The sequence below is a fragment of the Canis aureus genome, chromosome 13 (genome assembly GCF_053574225.1).
Source record: "Canis aureus isolate CA01 chromosome 13, VMU_Caureus_v.1.0, whole genome shotgun sequence".
NCBI classification, from domain to species: domain Eukaryota; kingdom Metazoa; phylum Chordata; class Mammalia; order Carnivora; family Canidae; genus Canis; species Canis aureus.
Window position 1 is genome coordinate 16,359,568 of NC_135623.1, and position 24,263 is coordinate 16,383,830.

Consider the following 24,263-nt stretch of genomic DNA (forward strand, 5'->3'; position numbering starts at 1 on the left):
GGGCGGGAGGAGGGAAGTTGTCGAAGTTACAGGGGAGACGCCCGCCCGCCCGGCCGCCCGGGCCTCGCCTCTGCCCGCTCCCTCCGCCTCCTCCCGCCCCGAGCCCCAGTCCGCCCGTCCTTCCTTCCCCTCCCGTGCATGATGGAAGCACCATGGCTGCGGCGGCCCAGCTCTCCCTGACACAGGTAACACCGCCCGCCCGGCTCGGCCGCTGTCCCAGGCGGCCCCTCCCCCACCGCGCTGCGGGCGGGCGGCCGGGTAGTTTCTCTGGTGCGGGCGGGGCGGCCGCCGGGGCGGGCGGGGGCGAGCGGCGGCGCGAGGCTGAGTGTGCGTGTACTGCGGGGCCGTCCGAGCCCGCAGCCGCGCCGCCCCGCCGCCCCGCCACGACCCCGCCCCCGCTCCCCGCGCGGCCCGCGGCGCCCGTGCCCGTGCCGGGTGGGCAGTGGCCCCGCGCGGCTCCGCCTCGGCCGCCGAGAAGTTTCCTCCTTCCAGGCCAGGAGCGCTCCAGGTGGGCTCCCGTGGCGCTGGCGCCGGCCGCCTCGCCCCGCGCGGCGGCCCCCGGGCTCCGCGGCGCTTCCCGAGTTAAAAGTCGCCTTCCCGACGCGGAGCCCAGGGCCGTTCCCCCCCCACCCCCGACGGGGGCCGCAGTCTGCCGCTTCCGTCGAGCCCCGCGCTCCCCTCGGCACCAGCCTGGGCCCCCTCCGGGTTCGGCCAAGCCTCGACCCGCTCTCCTGGGCTGGACCTCCGCTTCCGTCGTCTTCCGCCCCCTCGGGCCGGGGAGGGCCGTCGCGTAGCCGCCGCCTCATCAACAGGTGTGACGGCTCCGCCCGCCTCGGCCTCGGCGCTGGACGGCCGGAGATGACCTCCTGCGGGGCCATGGTCGGCCCCTTCCTCGCCTCCCCCGTTCCTCAGAGCCTAGGCCCGGTGCTTCGCTCTGGGAGCCTCGTTCCTCCGTCCCCGTAGAGAGGGCGGGCCGCGGTCTTCCCCCGGTGCTCTCCCGCCGAGGTGGCCGGCGCTTGTCCTCCCGGCCTTCCACTTCTCGGCGGGTCCGCCCTGCCCGGAGCGCCTGCCACAGCCCGCGCGCTGCCCGCTGCCTCCTGCCGCCTTGTAGTCCCCTTGGCCTACATCCGTCGCGCTTCTCGTGGGCCGGTGCCGTCGTCGCGCCGCAGCAGAAGGCTCTGGGGTGTTTGCCCCGGCGCCGTGAACTCGAGAGCCCGAGCGACACCCGCTCTCCGGGGAACCCGCCGCCACCCGCAGACTCGTGCCTCAGGTCCAGTAACTCACTTCAGTTTGCAGGAATTCTGTTTCCTAAGTGACGTCTGGTGGTTTCCCTGTTCTCTTGATGTCGCTCACCCTCTTTTGACAAGCAGGTAACAGGGAAGAATCCTTGGAATGTGGGGTTGAGGGCTGGTGGCGGACCTCTTTGGAAGGGCCCTCCTGAGATTCAGGTGTGCGCGGTGGCGGCAGTGACTCTTGGGTCGCCCTTTTTAGGAGTCTCATGGCTGTTGGCAGGCCCTTGCTTTCTGGCCGCGCTGGCCGGGTCGGGCAGGAGCTTCCCCCTCTTGAAGTCTTCTGTAGATTTGTTTCTGAGTTGTTTGCGTACTTTATTCTCTCTCCCGGGCTAATGTTTCTGATTTCTGTTTATCATCCTTCATCTCTGGACATTTTCTTTAGGCTCTTGTCAGTTTTATAGATAGTTACATAATTGAAATAGGTTGTTGTGGTTGTGTGTTTAAATATGAACATGTATGTACACAGTAAGTACTGAATCACGAGTATTCTCCTTCAGTGTCTCACATAGAGAACGTACATTGATGGTTCATTTATATTGATAATTCAAATTAAGCCAATTTAGAATATTTTTAAGACATTAGAGGCAATAAGTTCTATATAAAGGGACAGGAAAAAGAACCTTTCTAAACCTTTCTATACCCTAACGTGCCGCCTCGTCATTTTAAAACTTTTTAAACTTGTGTTTTTTTTTTTTTTGATTTTTTTTAACTGCTGGAAACAAATAAACTAAGGTAACAATGCAACTTGGTTTCACATTCATTATTGATCTATTTGTGTCACACTCCACCCCCGACCCCCAAACACACACACTTAGGCATACTCAAGTGAGAAATCCTCCAGGGCAGGGACACATTTTAATTCATCTGTCTTCCTCAGTGCCCATCTGGAAGAAAGTGATTAAACACTGTCTTTTGAATGACTGAAAAATTTAAAGGGCTCTGTGACAGTTAAAAGATTAAACAGATGCTGAAGTGAGTTTCTACCTCTGGTCATGGGATAATGATGAAGTTTTGGAGTAGGTTCTTTCATTCAACAAATATTTGTTAAGTACCTATTATGTGCTAGGCACGATGCTAGGATTGTCTTGTTTATAGTTTTTTTTTTGCCTTTATCAGTTCAGTAAAACTGACAGTTTGGGGGGAAAATGTGAAAAACATTTTAATTTACTCCTTCCTTCCTCTTTCCTTGACTGACAACCAACCCACCAGCTCCCCAGCCACCAAAATAATTTATTTAAATTATCATATTCTAGCTTCTTCAGAGGATAGAATACTAGAGTAATGGAACTTAGTTCCAGTCCCAGATCTGCCAAGAGCTAACTCTATGGAATTGAGTTAGATCTCCAAGGCCTCAATTTTCTTAGTTTTAATATTCATTCAACAAATATTTGTTGAGCATTCATTGTGTGCTAGGAAATATGTGTTAGATACTAAGGATATGTTAAGAAACAAATAAAAATTCTTGGAGGCAAAACATAGAACTTATATTCCTGTAGGGGAGTTTGAATGAGCTGATCTAAGGCCCTTTCTAATTGAGATTTCTTTTTTATAGACCATATTTTATGATTTGTAGCTCTAGTGGGACTTTACCGGGGTACTTTAGTGTTGTGTAGCCTTAGTGTTTTCTTTCTTTCTTTTTTTTTTTCACTTTTTAAAATTTCAAGTAGGCTCCACACCCAATGTGGAGCCTAACACTGGGCTTTAACGATCTGACCCTGATATAGAGACCTGAGCTGAGATCAACAGTTGGATGCTTTACCAACTTAGCTGCCCAGGTAACCCTAGCATTAGTGTTTTGTAATTTCAATTGTCTTCGCTAGACATTCGATTTTCTTTTAATCAATATGAAGTAAAACTTAAATGAGAAAGATCTTGTGATTTTTGCTTGTGGTGATTACAAAAAAGATATTAGGGATCCCTGGGTGGCACAGCGGTTTGGCACCTGCCTTTGGCCCAGGGCGCGATCCTGGAGACCCGGGGTCGAATCCCACGTCGGGCTCGCTGAATGGAGCCTGCTTCTCCCTCTGCCTCTCTCTCTCTCTGGGTGACTATCATAAATAAATAAAAAATTAAAAAAAAAAAGATATTAATACTTTCTCTCTTTAAGCTTTCCCAGTGGCCCATTTCTTCTTCAAGTCTGTATCCTTACTACTACTACTACTCTCAGCCTTTCTTACTATATGTAAAGAGCGTTTACTGTATATATTAGGGTGTTACAGTATGCAGGGAATTTTACTTCATTTAACTTAACACTCCATTTTACAAATGAGGGAAGTAATTTATGAGCTAATAAGTAGTAGATCTGAGATTTGAACCAAGGACTGTAGGATTTCAAAAGCTGTTTATTTCACTCTATTCTCTGTACTAGACACTTGGCATATCCAGTGCTCCCTTGTATTTTTGATGCTCTTTTTCAGTAAATGCTCTATTGTCCTAATTAGATGGTAAACTTTTTGAGGATGGAAGCCCTGTCTTTTGCCTCTGAATCTCCAGGGTCTTTTATGCTATTGTGAGTATAGAAGTGGTGTCCTCGATGATGATAAAAGTTTTATTTTATTGAAATATGACGTGATAGGAATATTTAAATGATTTTCCAGCAGCAGTTCAGCTTTATGTTGCAGTTTTCTTGTGTAATTTAGCAAGGATTCTTTTTTAATTAAAAAAAAGCCTTAGAAGGGGACTTAAGTGAAAAAAATCTTAGTATATGGTCTAAAGCACTATGTGCTATAAGAATAATACTTTTCCTGTTTTTCCCCCAAAGATTTTATTTACTCATTTGAGATGAGAGAGAGCACAAGCAGGGAGGAGAGGGAGAGGGAGAAGCAGACTCCCTGCTGAGCAGGGAACGCAGCCCATCCAAGGACCTTGAGATCCTGACCTGAGCTGAAGGCAGATGCTTGACTGATTGAGCCACCCAGGAGCCCCAAGAATACTTTTCCTTTTAATGCTTTTTTAATTGCAAGAGTGATATAACTGTATTACAGAAACTTCGGAAATTGGAGAAAAAGAATCCCTCATAATTTTGTAGTTTGTGGTGTTTATTTTCAGTTGTATCAAAGAATACATGATGTGTGTTAATAAATGTGTCATCTTAGTGGTCTGGTTTAGCAATATGGCAATAAATATCAGGATACAGTATAAAAATTACATGTTCTCAGAAGCAGTGTGTGTGTATTTAACATGACTATTAAGTTCTACTATGAGAAGGACACCATAATATTTTTCTTTTGTGCCTGCAATTACAGTCCAGTATACTCAGGAAATCCATCCTTCTTTGAGTGATATCCAACTGTTTTCAAAAATGGCTTGGAATGTTCAGCATTTGGGAGGAGTTGTCATAGTTAAAATTAATTAGGAACAGTTGGGTTTGTCCAATACAGAGTCTCCCAGGAGTAACCTAAGAGTGTATTCCTTTGTTTTCACTGTATTTGGGGATAGAATGGTAACGGACTAAAAAGTTGGAAAAGATTGAGCATCTTTATTTAGTAATGAACCATAGTTTTTATCTCCTCTCTTACTAATAGTCTGACTTAAGGACTCGGTCTAAGGTGTTTTACTTGCTCTTCAAGGAATTAAACATACTTACACAATTCTTTACTTTGTGAGTTTTGCACTTAATGATACTGGAACTATGGAAACCAGAAGAGGAAAACAGAATGAGTGAGAGAGAGAATAAAAGAGAGAAAGAGAGAAAGAGAAAAATCTGGTTACTTGGAGAAATGAAATTGTAGAACTACATGAAAAGTTAATCCAGGCAGAGTTCATTAGGCAAACTCCTACGCTGGAATTTCATGTTAAAGTGGTTAAACTCTCATCAACAAGATAAAATATTATGCCTTCATTAAAAATTATGTTTATTGGGAGCTTATAATAATATGAAGAATATTGTAATTTGAATGCTGTATTACAGCAAAGTGGAGACATTTTATTTTTTTATTTTTTATTTATTTATGATAGTCACACAGAGAGACAGAGAGAGGCAGAGACATAGGCAGAGGGAGAAGCAGGCTCCATGGACCAGAAGCCCGATGTGGGATTCGATCCCGGGTCTCCAGGATGGCGCCTTGGGCCAAAGGCAGGTGCCAGACCGCTGTACCACCCAGGGATCCCGAGACATTTTATTTAGAAGAATGATCTAACCATGCATCTATGAGCATGCATAGAAAAAAGATTGGCAGGAAAAAAAAAGCATCAAGATTTTTGTAATAGCATGGTTATAGTTTTTATTTACCTTCTTTTTTTTTTTTTAAAGATTTATTTATTTATGATAGACATAGAGAGAGAGGCAGAGACACAGGAGGAGGGAGAGGCAGGCTTCATGCCGGGAGCCCGATGTGGGACTGGATTCCGGGACTCCAGGATCATGCCCTGGGCCAAAGGCAGGCGCTTAACTGCTGAGCCACCCAGGGATCCCCTTTATTTACTTTCTTTTTGATAGTGAGCACATATTTATTTTGGAATCTGCTGATTTAGCATTTCTATATGAACTCTTTTTGAATATTTACTGTTAAATTGAAATTAATGACTATATATAAAGTGAAAATCTGTGTTCTACGATTGCATTTACACTCACATTTCATCTTAAAAATTCCCATTTTTACACTTGGAGAAATTGGTCAGAAGAATGATAATAACTATTGTTATAATTGGTTTGGAAAATTGTCAGAGGACTAATTTATAAGTTTTTGTGCTGCTGTATTATTTATTTATTTATTTATTTATTTTAATTTTTATTTATTTATTTATCATAGTCACAGAGAGAGAGAGAGAGAGAGTTAGGCAGAGACATAGGCAGAGAGAGAAGCAGGCTCCATGCACTGGGAGCCTGATGTGGGATTCGATCCCGGGTCTCCAGGATCGTGCCCTGGGCCAAAGGCAGGCGCCAAACCGCTGCGCCACCCAGGGATCCCTGCTGTATAATTTATGAAACATTTTATGCTCTCATTTGATTTTCATAATAACTAACCAGCGAGGGTATTACTCTTATTTCAAATTAGAGAATACTAAGTCTCAGAATTTGCGACTTAAGTTTTACAGTCAGTAAATAAAAGCGTAAACCCATGTTAAAAAAAATTCAAACAAACAAAAAATTCAAACAATATCAGTGAAAATCTCCTTCTCTAGGCCCTGAGTCTCCTTCCTAGAGATGGTCATTCTTGCCACTTTGTTGTGTGTATTTCCAGCAATAATCTGTGATTTATATGTAAATATGCATAATTTTTCTTTTGAGTAAGCTGCATATTGTTTTATGGCTTATTATTATTTTTTTAGCTTAATCTGAGACATTATTCTCTACTAGCACATACAGATCTCCCTCATTATTTTCAAAACTTTAGGATCTTTCTTTATAAGAGTATACTGTAATTTATTTAATTAGCCACCTCATGATGGACATTTCTGTTGCTTCCAATTGTTTGCTATTACTACTAAGAGTGCTGCAGTGAATATTCTTTTACACACCTTTGTGCAAAGGTGTGCGTGTGTACTTTAGTTTTTGGTAGGTATAATTTTTGGGCCAAAGGATTTTTAGATACATATTGCTAATTTGCATTTGGAAAGGTTGTACTAGCAACAATTTGAGTGTGTTTTTCCTTCTCCATAGCTTCATCAGTACAGTATATTTGCAAACTTTTGTTCATTGCCAACTTGATACAGAAAATGATGCTAAAAGTTGGCCTTATGCACTGTACTTTCCTGTCACATAAATGTGAACTTTTTGATATTTTGTATAAAAGGTAGAGGTGAGATATAAGGAACTTAACTTTGTGATATAAATAATGCTTTGACGATTTGACAGTGCAATTAAAAATTAAAGGTTGGAGCTCTTTTAAAAACTTGTTTTTTATATGGTATAGATGTACAAAAAAAAGTAAGCCTCATTTCCTCAAGGCCCCTTTAGTTTGGGTATTTTGTAATGGGAATTAAATGGTATCAAGAGTCTCTCATCTGAAATAATCAGACTGCTTATATCTTGTTTTATCTCAATAAAAATAAAAATTTGGCCAAGAACAATGGGGCAAGACCATACTTTTTTGGAAGAAAGCTTCTATATACTTGGGATTTTTTAGATCATGGTTTTTCAGCCTTGGCACTGTTGACATTTTGGGCCAGGTAATTCTTTGGTGTAGGGCAGCTGTCCAGTGCCTGCGGGATGTTTTACAGGTCCCTTATCCATGATATGCTAGTAACACTTTCTCATTTGGGATAATCAGAAATATCTCTAGATATTGCCAGATGTTTCTTGGAGCACAAAATTGCCCCCAGTTGAGCATCATTGGTTTATATACATACTCTTTGAAATTAGTGACCCAGGAAGGAATATAGGAGATACTGAGGTAGATGCTTTCCTGGGATAGGCATGGGAGGATAGCTTATCTTCATATTTTTATTCCTAAACCTGCCATGAGCCATGAATGGCTAATTGTGCATGGATTTTGAACTTTAAAAACTTAAATGGTAAGAAACTGGAAATTGTGAATTTGATTCTGTATATGGTTTCTCTTAGTGGGCTAAGTTTTAATATAAAGATATGGGAAGGAAAACACACCACTATTGTGAAAGAAGAGGAGTGATGTTTCTTAAACTCCAATAAGCAGTAGATACTTTTAGGTAATTTACATATGTCATTTCACTTAATCTTCATAGTTTTAATAAAGTAGCAATTAAGCTTCTGTATTACTTACTTAGGGTTGTGTTGTAAGTGGCAGATTTTTGAGATTTGAACCTAGGCACATCTGTTCTTAGACACATTCGCTATACTGTTTCCTGTAAACAGTCATTGACAATAAATCAGACAAGTATGAAAATGAACATTCACATGATATTATGTTCCTTCATTGTTATGTAAAAGGAACAAATTATTCAGAGTGAGGTACATGTATGTGTGTATGTGAGGGAGAGAAGAGGTCAATATTGGGATAACAATAATTAATACTTATTGAGCACTTAGTGTCAGACACTGTTTTTAATAATCTTTACAACCTGAGGAAGTTTTCAGTAGTCCTTATAACTTGATCATCCCTATTTGTTTCTCAAAAAGAAATTTAAGCTCAGAGATGAAGTAATTTGTTCAAAGTCAAGCTGCTGCTAGGTAATAAAGCCAGAATTGTGGGCCAGGTAGTGTAAACAATTCATAATAATTATTATTATGGTACAGATAGATTCATTCAATTGAATGAATGTGTTTGTATTTTTGAGGGCAGAATAATAGCTCTGACAGATCTAATTATGGTACTAATGCTTGCTTAACTGAACATATGTTCTAGGCTGCAACATCTTTTTATGTAAAAACTTACCATTGCCTACACCACATCTCTAGAAAGTGATTATAATACCAGATAGTGGAGAGTTTTTATAGACTTGATAGAAGGTAGTATTACATTTTGCAACCTAGAAGTTTATTACTAATGTAAACCTAAGCTTGCTTGGTTTGTGTACAATATTTATTTTCAAGCTAATATTCTCTTGGACGTCTTGGAGTTTGTTCAGTATTTTATTGCTAACCATGATACCACATATCAGAAAATACTCCCTAAGAGACAAACTATTTTATTGAATAAAACATAGAACTACTAGGCTTAAAGATATCTGACACCACTCCAGAAATGAACATTGCTGAGAGCTGGGGTGAAATAATGGGAGATCTTGGGCTTTGCAGTGAGAATGTCTTAAATCCTTTATTTGATTGTGTAACAAGTTTCTTAGCCTCTGTTTTTCTTTTTTTTTTTTTTAAGCTTATAAAATAGGGGATAAACTTAACTTGCAGGATTTGTTGTGAAGATTATGTGAAATAGTGGATATAAATGTCTAAGATCTATTGATCGATCAATCGATCAATCAATCGTCTATTTATTTATTAAAAGATTTTATTTATTCATGAGAGACATAGAGGCAGAGACACAGGCAGAGGGAGAAGCATACTCCATGCAGGGAGCCCGACGTGGGACTCGAGCCCGGATCTCCAGGATCAGGCCTTGGGTGGAAGGCGGTGCAAACCGCTGGGCCACCCAGGCTGCCCCAAGATCAATTTAAATGGTAGCAGCTAATAATAAAAATAACAAGAACAACTGCCAGCACTAGCCAAATGTTTACAATCACTGGATTTGGTTATTTATAGGGCTGTTAATTTTTATGAAATGTACTTAGAATTTTCATAGATCATTGATACCAAGGATTATTGATATCTTCATTTTATCTTGTATTCTTTTGGTATAGCACATGTATATCAGTAGGCATATATGAAAAATTGGAAACTTCTGTGCACCAAAGATGCTTCTGTTATTGCTGGTTGATCTCTTATTTCAGAAACCATTTACTGGGCAGCCCCGGTGGCGCAGCGGTTTAGCGCCGCCTGCAGCCTGAGGTGTGATCCTGGAGATCCGAGATCGAGTCCCACATTAGGCTTCCTGTATGGAGCCTGCTTTCCCCTCTGCCTATGTCTCTGTCTCTCTCTCTCTCTGTGTCTCTCATGAATAAATAAATAAAATCTTAAAAAAAGAAAAAAGAAACCATTTACTGAATGCCTTCTGTGTGTCATCGCTGTGTTAGGCCTTAGACATAAGAGGAGAGCAAGGCTTAGACTCATGTATGCACTGAAATTCCTTTTAGTCTTTTAGGGAGGTAACAGTGACTTTCTGGGATGAGAGGTACCTTGAAAAAGGGTGACTGAAGTAAGGCCCTGGGGTGGTGTGAAGTATCCTGTGATTCTGATGGAACTTTTTGTAGTAGTTTAGTTTTTGAGTTGATTGATAGCATAGATGACATTTAAGTTGTACTTAAAAGGGTAGCATAAAACTATAGGAACATTTGACTCAAGTCAAATTGTATTTTGGTGTATAGGGTCCACATTGGGGGAAATAACATCCATTTTTAAATGATTTATTCTCTGCTTTTTTCCCTCTATAAGAAAACAAGAATTTTTAACCCAGAGACATTAGGGAGGAGTTTCGGGGATAGGCTTCAAAGAATCTGTGACCTACTCTAAAATAGTATGTAAAAAATTATGAGTGTCAAGTTTTCTTATTTTTTTTTTTTTTTGAGTTTATTTATTTATGGGAGACACAGAGAGAGAGGAAGAGGCAGAGACATAGGCAAAGGGAAAAGCCGGCTTACTCTGGGGAGCCTGATGCGGGACTCTATCCTAGGACCCCGGGATCACAACTTGAGCCAAACAAAGGTAGATGCTCAACACTGAGCCCCAAGTATCAAATTTTCTATCCCAGGGATACTGAGAGAAATTTTATATAGTGGGAAGAACACTGGACTTCACGCCCTGAGCTGAAGGCAGATGCTCACCACTGAGCCACCCAGGCATCCCTTACTTCTTTTCTTTACACGTTTCTTAAAATGTGGTTGTAACCTTGCTCTCTCTCCACACACCACATACAGTATATACATATGTATATATAATTTTATATTGTTTTCTTTAACTTAACATTATAAGTGTTTTTCTATGTTATTTCCATAGCATCTTTTTAATGTATTTAGAATATATTCATTAATCTGATGTTTTATTGTTTACTTAAGCCCTATGTATAGGCAATTTATGTATCAATTATAATTAATGCTGTTGTTAATAACCTTTGATGTGCCATTTGCTAAATCCTTTTTTGCAGAGTTATAGATGGTACTTACTACATAATTGAATTATTTTTCTATATATACCTTTGAGTTTTGAAGTTAAACTTGAGTGATTTTTACTTAATTTATGTTTATAAGATCTTGAATGGCAAAGCAGATAACAGCAGTATTTTACTCAGATAGGAACAATAATCTTAAAAATACTATTATGAAGGAATTAAATTGAATATATTTAATTTGGCTTCAAACCACCTTTATAGTTTGTAAAGTTTGCTTAGCATGGGAAGTTAGCATTAAAAGTTGTAGCTTGAGGAAGATCAGATGGTTTCAGTTTGCATATAGTTTTCATCCTTCTTTGCAGGCTAGGATGCTTTCATTCTTAGTCTTGTTCTCTACATTCTGTTCCATGTTTTATGTTTTTTATTCTAGCACACTTTCATGCAGGGCCTTGTAAGACCTAGGGGTGGATTCTGGATCATCTTGCACTTTAGAACAAACAGTTCAAAAACTTGACTGTATTGACTATACTTTGAGCCAGACTTGAGATGTTCAGGTTTGTCTCTGTGCTTGACAGTTTTTTTTTTCTTTTATATACCCTCACAGCTTTATGTGACAAATTTCTTCCTTATTTTATTTATTTATTTTTTAAAAGATTTTATTTATTTATTCATGAGAGACACAGAGAGAGACACACACACACAGGCAGAGGGAGAAGCAGGCAGAGGGAGAAGCAGGCTCCACGCAGGGAGCCCGATGCAGGACCCGATCCTGGGACTCCAGGATCAGGCTCTGGACTGAAGGCGGCACTAAACTGCTGAGCCACCCAGGCTGCCCTCTTCCTTATTTTAGTGCAGAAATTTTACCAGTATCAGTATTCATAGATAAAGGTGGACAAGAATTATTTTCCTATAACCTTACATGTGCGCCACAGATACACTTCTTATAAGGAAAACTTCCTAAAACACTCATTTTTAAAAATAAGTGTATGATCGGCATTATTTATATGTTTAATGAATATTAAAAATATTTAAAAATTGATTATTGGGCAGACCCGGTGGCTTAGTGGTTTAGTGCCGCCTTCAGCCCAGGGCGTGATCCTGGAGACCCAGGATCGAGTCCCACGTCGGGCTCCCTGCATGGAGTTTGTTTGTTTGTGTTTTAAAGATTTTATTTATTTATTCACGAGAGATACAGAGAGAGAGAGAGAGAGAAGCAGAGACACAGGCAGAGGGAGAAGCAGGCCCCATGCAGGGAGCTTGATGTGGGACTCAATCCCGGGACTCCAGGATCACACCCTAGGCCGAAGGCAGGTGCTAAACTGCTGAGCCACCCAGAGATCCCCCTCCCTGCATGGAGCTTGCTTCTCCCTCTGCCTGTGTCTCTGCCTCTCTCTCTCTAATAAATAAATAAAATCTTAAAAAAAATTGATTATTGTTTAGGTAACAGTTATAGTTTTTCATCATGAGGCTAGGTAGAAGGAAAAGCATACTTTGAAATTGTAAATTTACTGAATTTATTTCTAGTGCTAGTTTAAAAATATTTCATATGTGAAAATTAATGGTATTTTTGATGTATATTTGCATTTAGAATTATGAACTATCAAGCACTATTAAAAAGCACTAGAGGTACTGAATTTATAAAATATTTAAGAATTGTTGTTAAAAAGCTTTGAGATTCCTACATAATTTTTAAAAAAAATTTTAAATTTACTCTTTTAAACTTAGTGACATATAGTCTGTATATCATACAATTTACCCATTTAAAAAAATGTACAATTCATTGATTTTTAATCTATTTATAGATGTGTGCAACCATCACCACAGTCAGTTTTGGAGCGTTTAATCACCTCAGAAAGAAACCTCGTATGCTTTAGGTATCATCCTCTTCTCTTCCATTCTTTCCCCAGTCCTAAACAACCACTAATCTGTTTTCCATCTCAATTAGATTTTCCTAGTCTGGATTTTGTATGAATGGAATCATGTACCATGTGGACTCTTCTAACTAGTTTTTCACTTAACATAGTATTTCTGAGGTTTATCCAAGTTGTAGCAAATACCAGTACTTCATTAATTTTTTTTAAAGATTTTATTTATTTGAAAGAGAAAATGAGCAATGGGGAAGGGGAGTGGGACAGGGAGAGGGAGAAGCAGACTCCCCATTGAGCAGGGAGCCCAACGTGAAGCTCAATCCCAGGACTCTGGGGTTATGACCTGAGCCAAAGGCAGACACTTAACCAACTGAGCCACTTAGGCACCCCTACTTCATTCATTTTCAATTTTTTTTTTTTTTTAAGATTTTATTTATTTATTCAGACCGAGAGAGAGGCAGAGTCACAGGCAGAGGGAGAAGCAAGTTCCGTGCAGGGAGCCCGACGTGAGAGTGGATCCCAGGTCTCTAGGATCACACCCCGGGCTGCAGGCGGTGCTAAACTGCTGTGCCACCGGGGCTGCCCTACTTCATTCATTTTTATGGCAGAACAATATTTCATATAATGTTTATACCACATTTTCTTTTTTTTTTTTTTAAAGATTTTATTTATTCATTCATGAGAGAGAGAGGCAGAGGGAGAGGCGGGTTCCACACAGGGAGCCCGATGTGGGACTCGATCCCGGGACTCCAGGATCACACCCCGAGCCGAAGGGAGGTGCCAAACCTCTGAGCCACCCAGGGATCCCCCTATACCACATTTTCTTTATCTTTTTGTCTGTTGAAGGACGTTTGAGTTGTTTTCTCCTTTTGGCTGTTGTAAATAATCTGCTTTGAACATTCATGTACAAGATTTTGTGTGGATGTATGTTTTTATTTCTGTGAATATTTATCAGGTCATATAGTAATTTCAGGTTTAATTGTTTGAGAAATTGCCAGACTTTTCCAAAGCAGCTACACCATTTTACATTCCCACTGGCTGTGTATGAGGATAAGGACTTTGCCGCATCCTCTCTGGTAATTGTTAACTGTTCAATTCCAGCTGTGGCCAGAATCCTGGTGGCTGTGAAGTAGCATCTCTTGGTTTTGATTTGTATTTCCCTAATCACAAATGTTTTCTAGCATCTTTTCATGTACTTATTAGCCATTTGTATATCTTCTTTGGAGTAGTATTCATTCATGTCCTTTGCCCATTTTCCAGTTGGGTTGTCTTTTTATTATTGAGTTATAAAAATTTGTTATGTATCTAGTTACAAGTCACTTGTGAGATTTGTGACTTGCAAATATTTTCTCCCATTCTGTGGGTTGTGTTTCCACTCTCTTTTTTTTTTTTTTTTATTTATGATAGTCATAGAGAGAGAGAGAGAGAGAGAGAGGCAGAGACATAGGCAGAGGGAGAAGCAGGCTCCATGCACCGGGAGCCTGACGTGGGATTAGATCCCGGGTCTCCAGGATCGCGCCCTGGGCCAAAGGCAGGCGCCAAACCGCTGCGCCACCCAGGGATCCCGTGTTTCCACTCTCTTGATAGTGTCCTTTGATACGTAAAACTTTCACATTTTGGTGAAGTCCAGTTTTTTTCTTTTTTTACTCGTGCTTTTGGTGTTTTATCTAAGAGGGTTTTTTTGGGCAAATATTGGGTCATGAAGATTTATCCCTATGTTCAAAGAGTTTTATTATTTAAGCTTTTACATTTAAGTCTTTGATTCGTTTTGAGTTAGTTTTCACATGGTGTGAGGTAATGTTCCAGTTTGATTCTCCAGTTGTCACAGCACTGTTTGTCAAAAAGACTGTTGTTTCCACACTGAATGATCTTGTCAAAAATCATTTGACCAGGAGCACCTGGGTGGCTCAGTTGGTTAAGCATCCCAACTCTTGATTTTGGCTCAGGTCATGATCTCAGGGTCCTGTGATTTAGCCTCAGCCCAGTGTTGGGCTTCACCTGGGTATGAAGCCAGCTTAAGATTCTCTCTCCCTCTCCCTCTGCCCCTCCACCTCCCCTCCCTGCCTGGCCCCCAGCCCTGCGCGCCCACATGCACCTAATCTCTCTCTCTAAAATTAACAACAACAACAAAAAAATCATTTGACCCCAGATGCATGAGGTTATTTCTGGATTCTTAATTTTCTTGTGTTGCGGGACGCCTGGGTGGCTCAGTGGTTGAGCATCTGCCTTCGGCCCAGGGTATGATCCTGGGATCAAGTTCCACATGGGGCTCCCTGCATGGAGCCTGCTTCTCCCTCTGCCTGTGTCTCTGCCTCTCTCTCTCTGTGTCTCATGAATAAATAAATAAAATCTTAAAAAAAATTTTTTTTCTTGTGTTGCTCTTTACATTTATCCTTGTTTAGTAAAACACTATCTTATGTCTGCTTGTAGTAAGTTATGAAATTGGGAAGTGTTAGTCCTCTAGCTTTTTCTTTTCAGGATTATACTTGGCTACTCTGGGTTCTTTGTAATCCCATATGAATTTTAAAACTGACTTGTCATTTTCTACAAAGAAGTCATTTGGAATTCTCATAGGGTCTATAAATTAGTTTCGAGAATATAGTTATCTTAATGTTAGGTCTTCCAATTCATTAACGTGATTTTTTTCCCCATTAAATAGATCTTTAATTTTGTTCAATGGTGTCTTGTAGTTTTTAGAGTATAAGTTTTTTACTTATTTGTTAAATTTATTCTTAAGTATTTTATTCTTTAGTTATTTGAATGGAATGGGTTTCTTAATTTCATTTATATATTTGTTGCAAGTGTAAAGTTCAGTTAATTTTTGTGTATTGACCTTGTATCCTACAACCTTACTGAACTCATTTATTCTAATAGTTTTTTTAGTGGATTCCTTAGGAATTTTTATGCACTGTATAAGATCATGTCATCTATGATCATGTCATCTGTGACAGAGAGAGTTTTATCTCTTCCTTTCCAATATGCATGCTTTTTATATATTGTTCTTGTTTAATTTCCCTGGTTAAGGGCAGCCCCTGTGGCGCAGCGGTTTAGCGCCGCCTGCAGCCTGGGGTGTGATCCTGGAGACCCGGGATCGAGTCCCACGTCGGGCTTCCTGCATGGAGCCTGCTTCTCCCTCTGCCTGTGTCTCTGCCTCTCTCTTCACTCTCTCTGAATGAATGAATAAATAAATCTTTTAAAAAAAAATTTCCCTGGTTAAGACCTCCACTACAATGTTGAATAGAAGTATTGAGACTGGACATTCTTCTTTTGTCCCTGATCTTTGGGGGAAAGCAGGCACATTTATAAATAGTACCTTGAAGGTGCCTAGTTTAGCAATTGATTGTTCAGGAAACCTAGTGTTGTTTGAAAGGGGTTTATTTATTTATTTATTTTTAAAGATTGTATTTATTTGAGAGAGAGAGGGAGAAGCAGACTCCCTGCTGAGCAAGGAACCCGATGTGGGGCTCAATCCCAAGACCCTGAGATCATGACCTGAAATGAAGGCAGACATTTAACCAACTGAGCCACCCAGGTGTGTCTTGAGAGGGGTTTATTTTATTTTTTAAAAAGATTTTATCCATTTCTTCATGAGAGACACAAGAGAGAAAAGCAGAGGGAGAAGCAGGCTCTGTGCAGGGAGCTTGATGTGGGACTCGATCCTGGGATTCTGGGACCATGCCCTGAGCCAAAGGCAGGTGCTCAACCACTGAGCCACCCAGGCGTCCTCCTGAGAGGGGTTTAGGTCACACTTTGATAATGTAGCTCAGGGTTTCTTTTTCTTTTTTTTTAAAGATTTTATTTATTTATGCATGAGAGACACACACAGAAAGAGAGAGGCAGAGACACAGGCAGAGGGAGAAGCAGGCTCCATGCAGGGAGCCCAACGTGGGACTTGATCCCCGGTCTCCAGGATCAGGCCCTGGGCCAAAGGCAGGCACTAAACCGCTGAGCCACCAGGGCTGCCCTAGCTCAGGGTTTCTTAAGAGAGAACTTGTATATCAATATCACCTGAGAACTTAGAAATGGGAAGTCTTAGACCTTATCTAGTCCTACTTTGAATCAGAATCAGAAACTTGAGGGTGGGGGATTTACTTATTAACCTTTTGCGTGATAAGTGTAGTTCATATTTTGAAAAAACTAATGCTACTAATGAGTAACATAGGGTTTTAAGTCTATGAAGCATGTAGTATTCACAAACACTGTTTATGCTAGGTATTTTTCTTTTTCTTTCTTTCTTTTTTTTTATACATATGTAGAAACAACCCAGGGAGGTTGTCAGTTTTCTATGCTTTTGGGCAAGTAGTTAAAAGAGTGAGCTCTGGCATTGTACTGCATGGCTTGGAATTGTAGTGTTGCCATTTATATCAGCTATGTGAATTTGGGCAAGTCATTTAATCCCCTTGTGTTTCAGGTTCTTTATGTGTAAGATATGAATGAGTGCCTACTTTATAGAGGTAGGAGTGCTCTTCACAGTTGCTTGACTAGTTCCTTTAAGATTTAATTTAGGTGTCACTTGTAAATGACTTCCTCAGCTTTTTCTATTTGTTAAAAAATAATTCAGACATGACTTTTCCTCTTCTGCTTCCCTTAGTTATCTCTGATTCCATAGCAACTGTGTTTACTCCCTCATGTTGCACTTATCACAATGGATTGTTGTCTGTTTTTCCCCTCTAGACTTAAGTTTCCAACGTCCGGGACTATGGTTTCTTAGTGTTCCCAGTATCTAGGCATATGGATGTACAATAGATGTCTAAATGAATGAATTTTGGACTTTGTATTTCTTCAGTATGTTTCTCTCTGTACTTTGTTTTTGTTTTTTTAAAGATTTTATTTATTCATGACAGACACACACACACACACAGAGAGAGACAGAGACAGAGACACAGGCAGAGGGAGAAGCAGGCTCCATGCAGGGAGCCCGATGTGGGACTTGTTCCCGGGTCTCCAGGATCACACCCCGGGCTGAAGGCAACGCTAAACCACTGGGCCTAACCGCTGGGCCACCAGGGCTGCCCTCTCTGTGTACTTTGTTTCTGCCTGGTAATAACATTAGTAATACAGTTTATTTGAATACTTTCTATTTGTCTGGCAGTCAGCTTAGCACATTAAATACATTTTTGTATTTAGCCATTGTGTTATAATTTTGCTTTCTCTTTTTTTTTCTCTTAAGGCTAAATGACAGGAGAGCAAAGAAGTTGTCCTATTTGTTCATCTCTCTATCGGGAGTGCCTAGTACAATGACACATTAATAGATCAGCAGTTGTGTAAATAGGAAATGACTGATATTAGTATGTTAATGCATTGTCTTCTACTGAATCACACAGACTACATAGTGTAAGGCATATTTGTATAATATTTCAATGGATCCTGAACTGGGAGTTTTAAGCATAATAGGTCATTTTAGCTATCTTCAGCCTTCCTAGCTGCTTTCCGTAAAGCAATATCTTCTCCACTCAACTGTTCGTGTAAGTGCTCCAGCCAGTTACTGTATTTCCTCAACTAGAAATTGAAATGAATGGTCTAGTAATTATATAAAACACTTGAAATTGAGACTGGATGGATATTATCTCTATACTCATGTGCCAAAATTATCCCTGCCTGCAATTCCAGTAGAAATTCTTATTCCTAGTACTTTCCTGATTGAGGTTAAGCAGTTACGGTTTCTGGTATAGGTAATTCTCTGTAGAGGCTGCATGAGTGATCAGCAGACAGCCCCCGAGCAATGCTTGCATTTTAAGAGAGGGGTGTGCTAAGTAGGCCAAATGACAAATTGGTGAAATGTGTGTGGCTGACTATAACACTCTGCTAGTATTTTACTAAACTAAGGATTGAAAGGCAACAGATCTTTTCACATTATAGTATAGGTAAGTTGACAGTATTTTTCCAAAGTTTCAGTCATTTGGCTGAAAAAGGATGCTTTTTATTTCCTGGCTTGCAGATTTTATTCCCAGGAAAAGACAGTGAAATGCAAGGATGTTTATCATATGAAAATCAATCAATGTAATGTACCACATTAATAGAACAAAGGGGAAAAAACCCCACATGATCATCTCAATGCAGAAAAAAGCATTTGACAGAATTCAACACCCTTTCATGATGAAAATACTCAATAAATGAGCAATAGAAGGGAACTTCCTCAATGTGATAAAAGCCATATATAAAAACCCACAGCTAGCATCATACCAAGTGTTGAAAGTCTAAAAGCTTTTTTTTAAGATGGGGAGCAAGATGAACATGTCTGCTTTTACCATCTCTATTCAACATAGTATTGGAAATTCTAGGTAGAAAAATTAGGCAAAAAAAAAAAAAAAAAGGAAATAAAGAAATAAAGGTATCCAATTTGGAAAGGAAAATAAACTTGTCTCTGTTGATGACCTGATATTTTAAAAATTTATTCTGATAAGTAATACATAGCATGAGATATACCCCCTTAATAAAATTTTAAATGAACAGTACAGTATTGTTAACTGTAACCACAATGGTGTGCAGCAGATCTCTGGAACCTTTTCATGTTGTATTACTGAAACTCTTCCCATTGTATAGCAACTCCCCATTTTCCTCTTCCTCCAGTCTGTGACAACAACTTTGCTTCTTTTTGCCTCTATGAGTTTCATTATTTTAGATACCTATTATAAGTGGAATCATGCAGTATTGTCCTTCTGTAACTGACTTAATTTCCCTTAGAATGTCTTCAAGTTTCATTCATGTTGTAGTATGCACAGGATTTCCTTCTTTTTTATGGCTGAACAATATTCTATGTGTACCACATTTTCTTTATTTTTAAATTAAGTTTTGAAAATTTTTTTTATAATTTAAAAAATTTTTTTTAAAATTTTTATTTATTTATGATAGTCACAGAGAGAGAGAGAGAGGCTCAGAGACACAGGCAGAGGGAGAAGCAGGCTCCATGCACCGGGAGCCCGATGTGGGATTCGATCCCGGGTCTCCAGGATCACGCCCTGGGCCAAAGGCAGGCGCCAAACCGCTGCGCCACCCAGGGAGCCCTAAGTTTTGAAATTTTAATTTCAGTTTTGTTAACATACAGTGTTATATTACTTTCAGGTGTACAATATAGTGATTTAACAATTCTGTACTTTCTCACTCTTAATCCCTTTCACCTATTTTACCCACCCCCCCACCCACCTCTCCTCTGGTAACCACCCGTTTGTTTTCTGTAGTTAAGAGTCTGTTTCTTGTTTTGTCTCTGTGTCTCTGTGTCTTTTTTCTTTGCTGGTTTGTTTTGTTCTTTAAATTCCACATATGAGTGAAATCATATGTGTACCACATTTTCTTTATCCATTTGTTGATACACAGTTAAGTGTATCTCTCTAGTTCTTGGCTATTGTGAATCATGCTGCTGTGAACATAGGGGTGCATTTCTCTTTGAGAACCTGATTTCAGTTCTTTTGGATAAACACTGAGAAGTGGGATTAATGGATCATATAGTAGTTCTGTTTTTTAACTTTATGAGGAGGCTTCATACAGTTTGACATGACTTTAAATGTAGAAAATCCTAATGATTCCATAAAACCAATGGTAGAGCTAATAAACAAATTTGGCAAAGTTGCAGGATACAGAATCAACACAAAAAAAAGTTTGCAATTTTTACTAGCAATGAACAATTTGCAAAGGAAATTAAGAAAGCAGTTTTGGGGGATCCCTGGGTGGCGCAGCAGTTTGGCGCCTACCTTTGGCCCAGGGCACGATCCTGGAGACCCAGGATCGAATCCCACGTCGGGCTCCCGGTGCATGGAGCCTGCTTCTCCCTCTGCCTGTGTCTCTGCCTCTCTGTCTCTCTCTGTGTAACTATCATGAATAAATAAATAAAATCTTTAAAAAAAAAAAAAAAAAAAAAAAAGAAAGCAGTTTTGGGAGTGCTTCTCCGTCATTTGAGAGGCTGATTCTCGGTTTCAGCTCAGGTCCTGATCTCATGGACCCTGAGGTTGAACCCAGAGTCTGGCTCTCAGCTCTGTGGGGAGAATGCCTGAGATTCTTTCCCTTTCCCTCTGCTTCTCACATGTGCACATGAATGCTCTCTCTCTCTCTCAGATAAATAAATCTTTAAGAAAAAAAAAAGAATATCATTTGTAGTAGCATCAAAAGAGTAAAATACTTTGAAATAAATTTAACCAGGGGGGCAGAAAGAAGACTTGTACAATGAAAAGTAGAAAACATTGCTTTGACTTAATGTTTGATTGTGATACTAGAGAAATAAAAGCAGATAAATATATGTAATTTGGGGTTAATAATAAAGTTTTTTTTAAAGACTTTATTTATTCATGAGAGACAGAGAGAGAGAGAGGCAGAGACACAGGCAGAGGGAGAAGCAGGCTCCATGCAGGGAGCCTGACATGGGACTCGATCCTGGGAACCAGGATCATGCCCTGGGCTGAAAGTGGCGCTAAACTGCTGAGCCACCCAGGCTGCCCAATAAAAAAGATTTTAGGGACACCTGGGTGGCTCAAGTGGTTGAGCGGCTGTCTTTGGCTCAGGTCGTGATCCTGGAGTTCCGGGATCAAGTCTCGCATTGGGCTCCCTGCATGGAGCTTGCTTCTCCCTCTGCCTGTGTCTCTGCTTCTCTCTCTGTGTCTCTCATGAAGAAATAGATAAAATCTTTAAAAAATAAAAAAGATTTAAAAAATTATTTTCATATTAAGTTGTGTTAATAGGTGGCCCTTATGACTAAAGGTGCCTTAGAATTGGAACATGGTAATACTTCTCTGAGTGTTATGGAAGCTCAAATGATACACCGCATATGAAGGATGCTGGTAAGAATGATGAAACTAACAACATAGATGTTAAAAGCTAGTAAGATAATGGAGAAAATAACAACACTGATGATTGAAGCAAACAAATGATTAAGAACAAAAAGTCTTACAATCAGACTTCTTGGATTTGAATGCTGGTTCCAACACTTAAATAGGTATATGACTCTGAGTCACTCAGTTTATTAATGTCTCATTTTCCTCATTTGTAATGTATAGGAAATACTCAATAAGGATTTAATGTATGTTATATTATGAAGCCATAATACACTGTGTATGTATGATTTTTAAATGTGGGGTATTTAAATTCTGACTTTATAATTTAACTTATCTTTTAATTTTGTATTTATGTATTGATTATTTAAGTAGGCTTAACACCCAGCGTCGGGCTCAAACTAATGGCCCTGAGATCAAGAGTGGCATGCTCTTCCTACTAAGCCAGCCAGCCAGCCAGGTGCCCCTTAACTTACTTGCTTGCTTGCTTGCTTGCTTATTTATTTATTTATTTATTTATTTATTTATTTATGACTTGCCTTTTTAAAAAGCAGCATTTCATTGTTGATTCTTTTGGGTCTCTGGTATCCCATTAACTATGAAAGATTTTTGCTCCTTACCTTCCTTTTTAGAAAGCAACAACATTTCATTGCTGATTCTCTTGGGCCTCTGGTACCCCATTAATTGTGAAATTTTTTTTTTGTTTTACTTGTGCAAAGCTACTGAAGAGCTACTCTCCATATGTCTGTATTAAATTTCAGCATATTTGTTTGCCTTCATTTACTACAGGCCAACTTTTACTAATCTATTAGTTCTGGGCTATTAATCATTCTCTCCAACTGGTGTCAGTGGCAGACTGTGAGGGTTTACCCCTCTCTCCCATTTTGTAAGTCATAATAATGAAAATTCTTTTTATAAAATTCTTTGCTATTTTAGAAATGAACAAACAATAAACATCCAAACATGTTTATTTTCTTGGTTTACTTTAAGTTTATTTAAGAAATGATATGTGTTTCAAATTATACTTGAGACAAAGTAAGGTTGTGTGGATATTTTTTATTTTATTTTATTTTTTAATATTTTATTTATGAGAGAGAGCTAGAAAACAAGCAGGGGAAAGCAGAGGTTGAGGTAGGAGCAGACTCCCCACCAAGCAGGGAGCCTGATGTGGGGGCTTGATCCCCGGATTCCGGAATCATGAACTGAGCTGAAGCCGATACTCAACCAACTAAGCCACCCAGGCACCCCTGTGTGGATATTTTTTAAATGTTAGATCTATAGCATAAAAGAATTGGGATAGCAAAGATTTTCTGTTGCTTTATTGTTTGATCCGTATTGTTCTGAATACCAGTCAAGAAATATGTAAAATTCACTCTTTTAGCCAGTTCTTTTGTTCTTATATCAGAACCGTTTTATGCAAGTGATAGGGAATGCCAGTTCTTAAGTGGAAAGGGAATGTTAGTTTACGTACTTGATAGGTCTGGGAGTAGAGCTGGCTTCACATGTGTTAAGGTCTCAATGATATCACTCCTCTGTTTTTCCTTCATATCTTGGCTCCAGTCTTACGCAAGCTTTTTGGTGTACCACTAAGAGGATTTTATACACTTTATAACTACTAGTACATGGACAAGAGAACCTCTTTTCTGGTAGCTCCCACAAAAGAACTGTGATTTTGTCTGATTGGACCGACTAAAGTTCCTATTTTTCCCTGAAACAGTTGCTAGGGAGAATGGGTTGAAGAGTTGGTTTACCAGAAAGAATTGAAGTTACTGGTTGTTATGGGTCGATTTGTGCCTCTCTCCCACTCAAATTCATATGTTGAGTTCCTAAAATATGACTTGGAGAGAGTCACTAGAGATAGTTAGTTGAGATAGTTAGTTGAGTTACTCATACTGGAGTAGGGTGGGCCACTAATCCAGTACAGTGATGTCTTCATCAAAAGCAGAAATTTGGACACAGACATGTAAGGAGAATGCTATGTGAAGATTGGAGTTATGTTGCCACAAGCCAAGAAACTACCAGAAGTAGGAGAGAGGCCTGGAACAGATCCTTCCCTAGTGCCTTCAGAGGGAGCTTGGCCCTTCAGAGGGCCCTTGATTTTGGACTTCTGGCTTCCAGATTGTTAGTAAATTTCTATTGTTCTAAGCTGCTTAGTTTGTGGTGTATTTTTATGGCACCTCTAGCAAACCAGTGTGGTGATCATGAATTTATAGTAATACCAATCCTGTTCAGTGACTTTCTCAGCTGCAGCCTCGAAGAAAAGAGGGTAGTTAGATTCATCCAGGTTTGGGATTTTGCTGTATTTGTGTGACCAAATGACAAAGAGGAGTAAGATTTTAGGTTACTGGCAAGAATATTCCCCCCCCCCCCCTTTCTGGCAAGAATATTATCGAAATCGTGCATCATTGTATCTAAACTGAATGAGGAGGGAAGTATAGTAAGAGAGGGTCTGGTGGTTCAAAGTCAAAATGAAAGGGTCCATGGATAAGAGGTCTTCTAGAGGCAAAGGACTATACCTTGAAAGAAGTCCTATTTGGAGAGCAAGATGCTCAAAGTATGATTTAGGATGAAGAGCGAGTGCTGGTCAAGGTAGAAGGGCTAGGAAGGATGTGACCATGGGAGTAAGATAGTGAGTGGGCCATAGCATATGTATAGCTCCATGTTTTGCAGTGAATACTGGAGTTAAGAGGTCTAGGAGGTAAGAAGCCAGGTTGTTGGATGGGTTGTTTAATCTATGATATAGTCATCCATTGGTAATGAGATTCA

General features: G+C 39.9%; 1 protein-coding gene across 1 annotated transcript in view; it reads left to right on the forward strand.

Annotated features, from left to right (window-relative positions):
* Positions 1-24,263, forward strand: part of EPS15 (epidermal growth factor receptor pathway substrate 15) — a 142,478-nt gene continuing 118,215 nt past the window's right edge. The window contains exon 1 of the mRNA XM_077844964.1: positions 1-185. Within this exon, the coding sequence (XP_077701090.1) occupies positions 153-185 (33 nt within the window). The 5' untranslated portion in view covers positions 1-152. The remainder of the gene's footprint in view (positions 186-24,263) is intronic.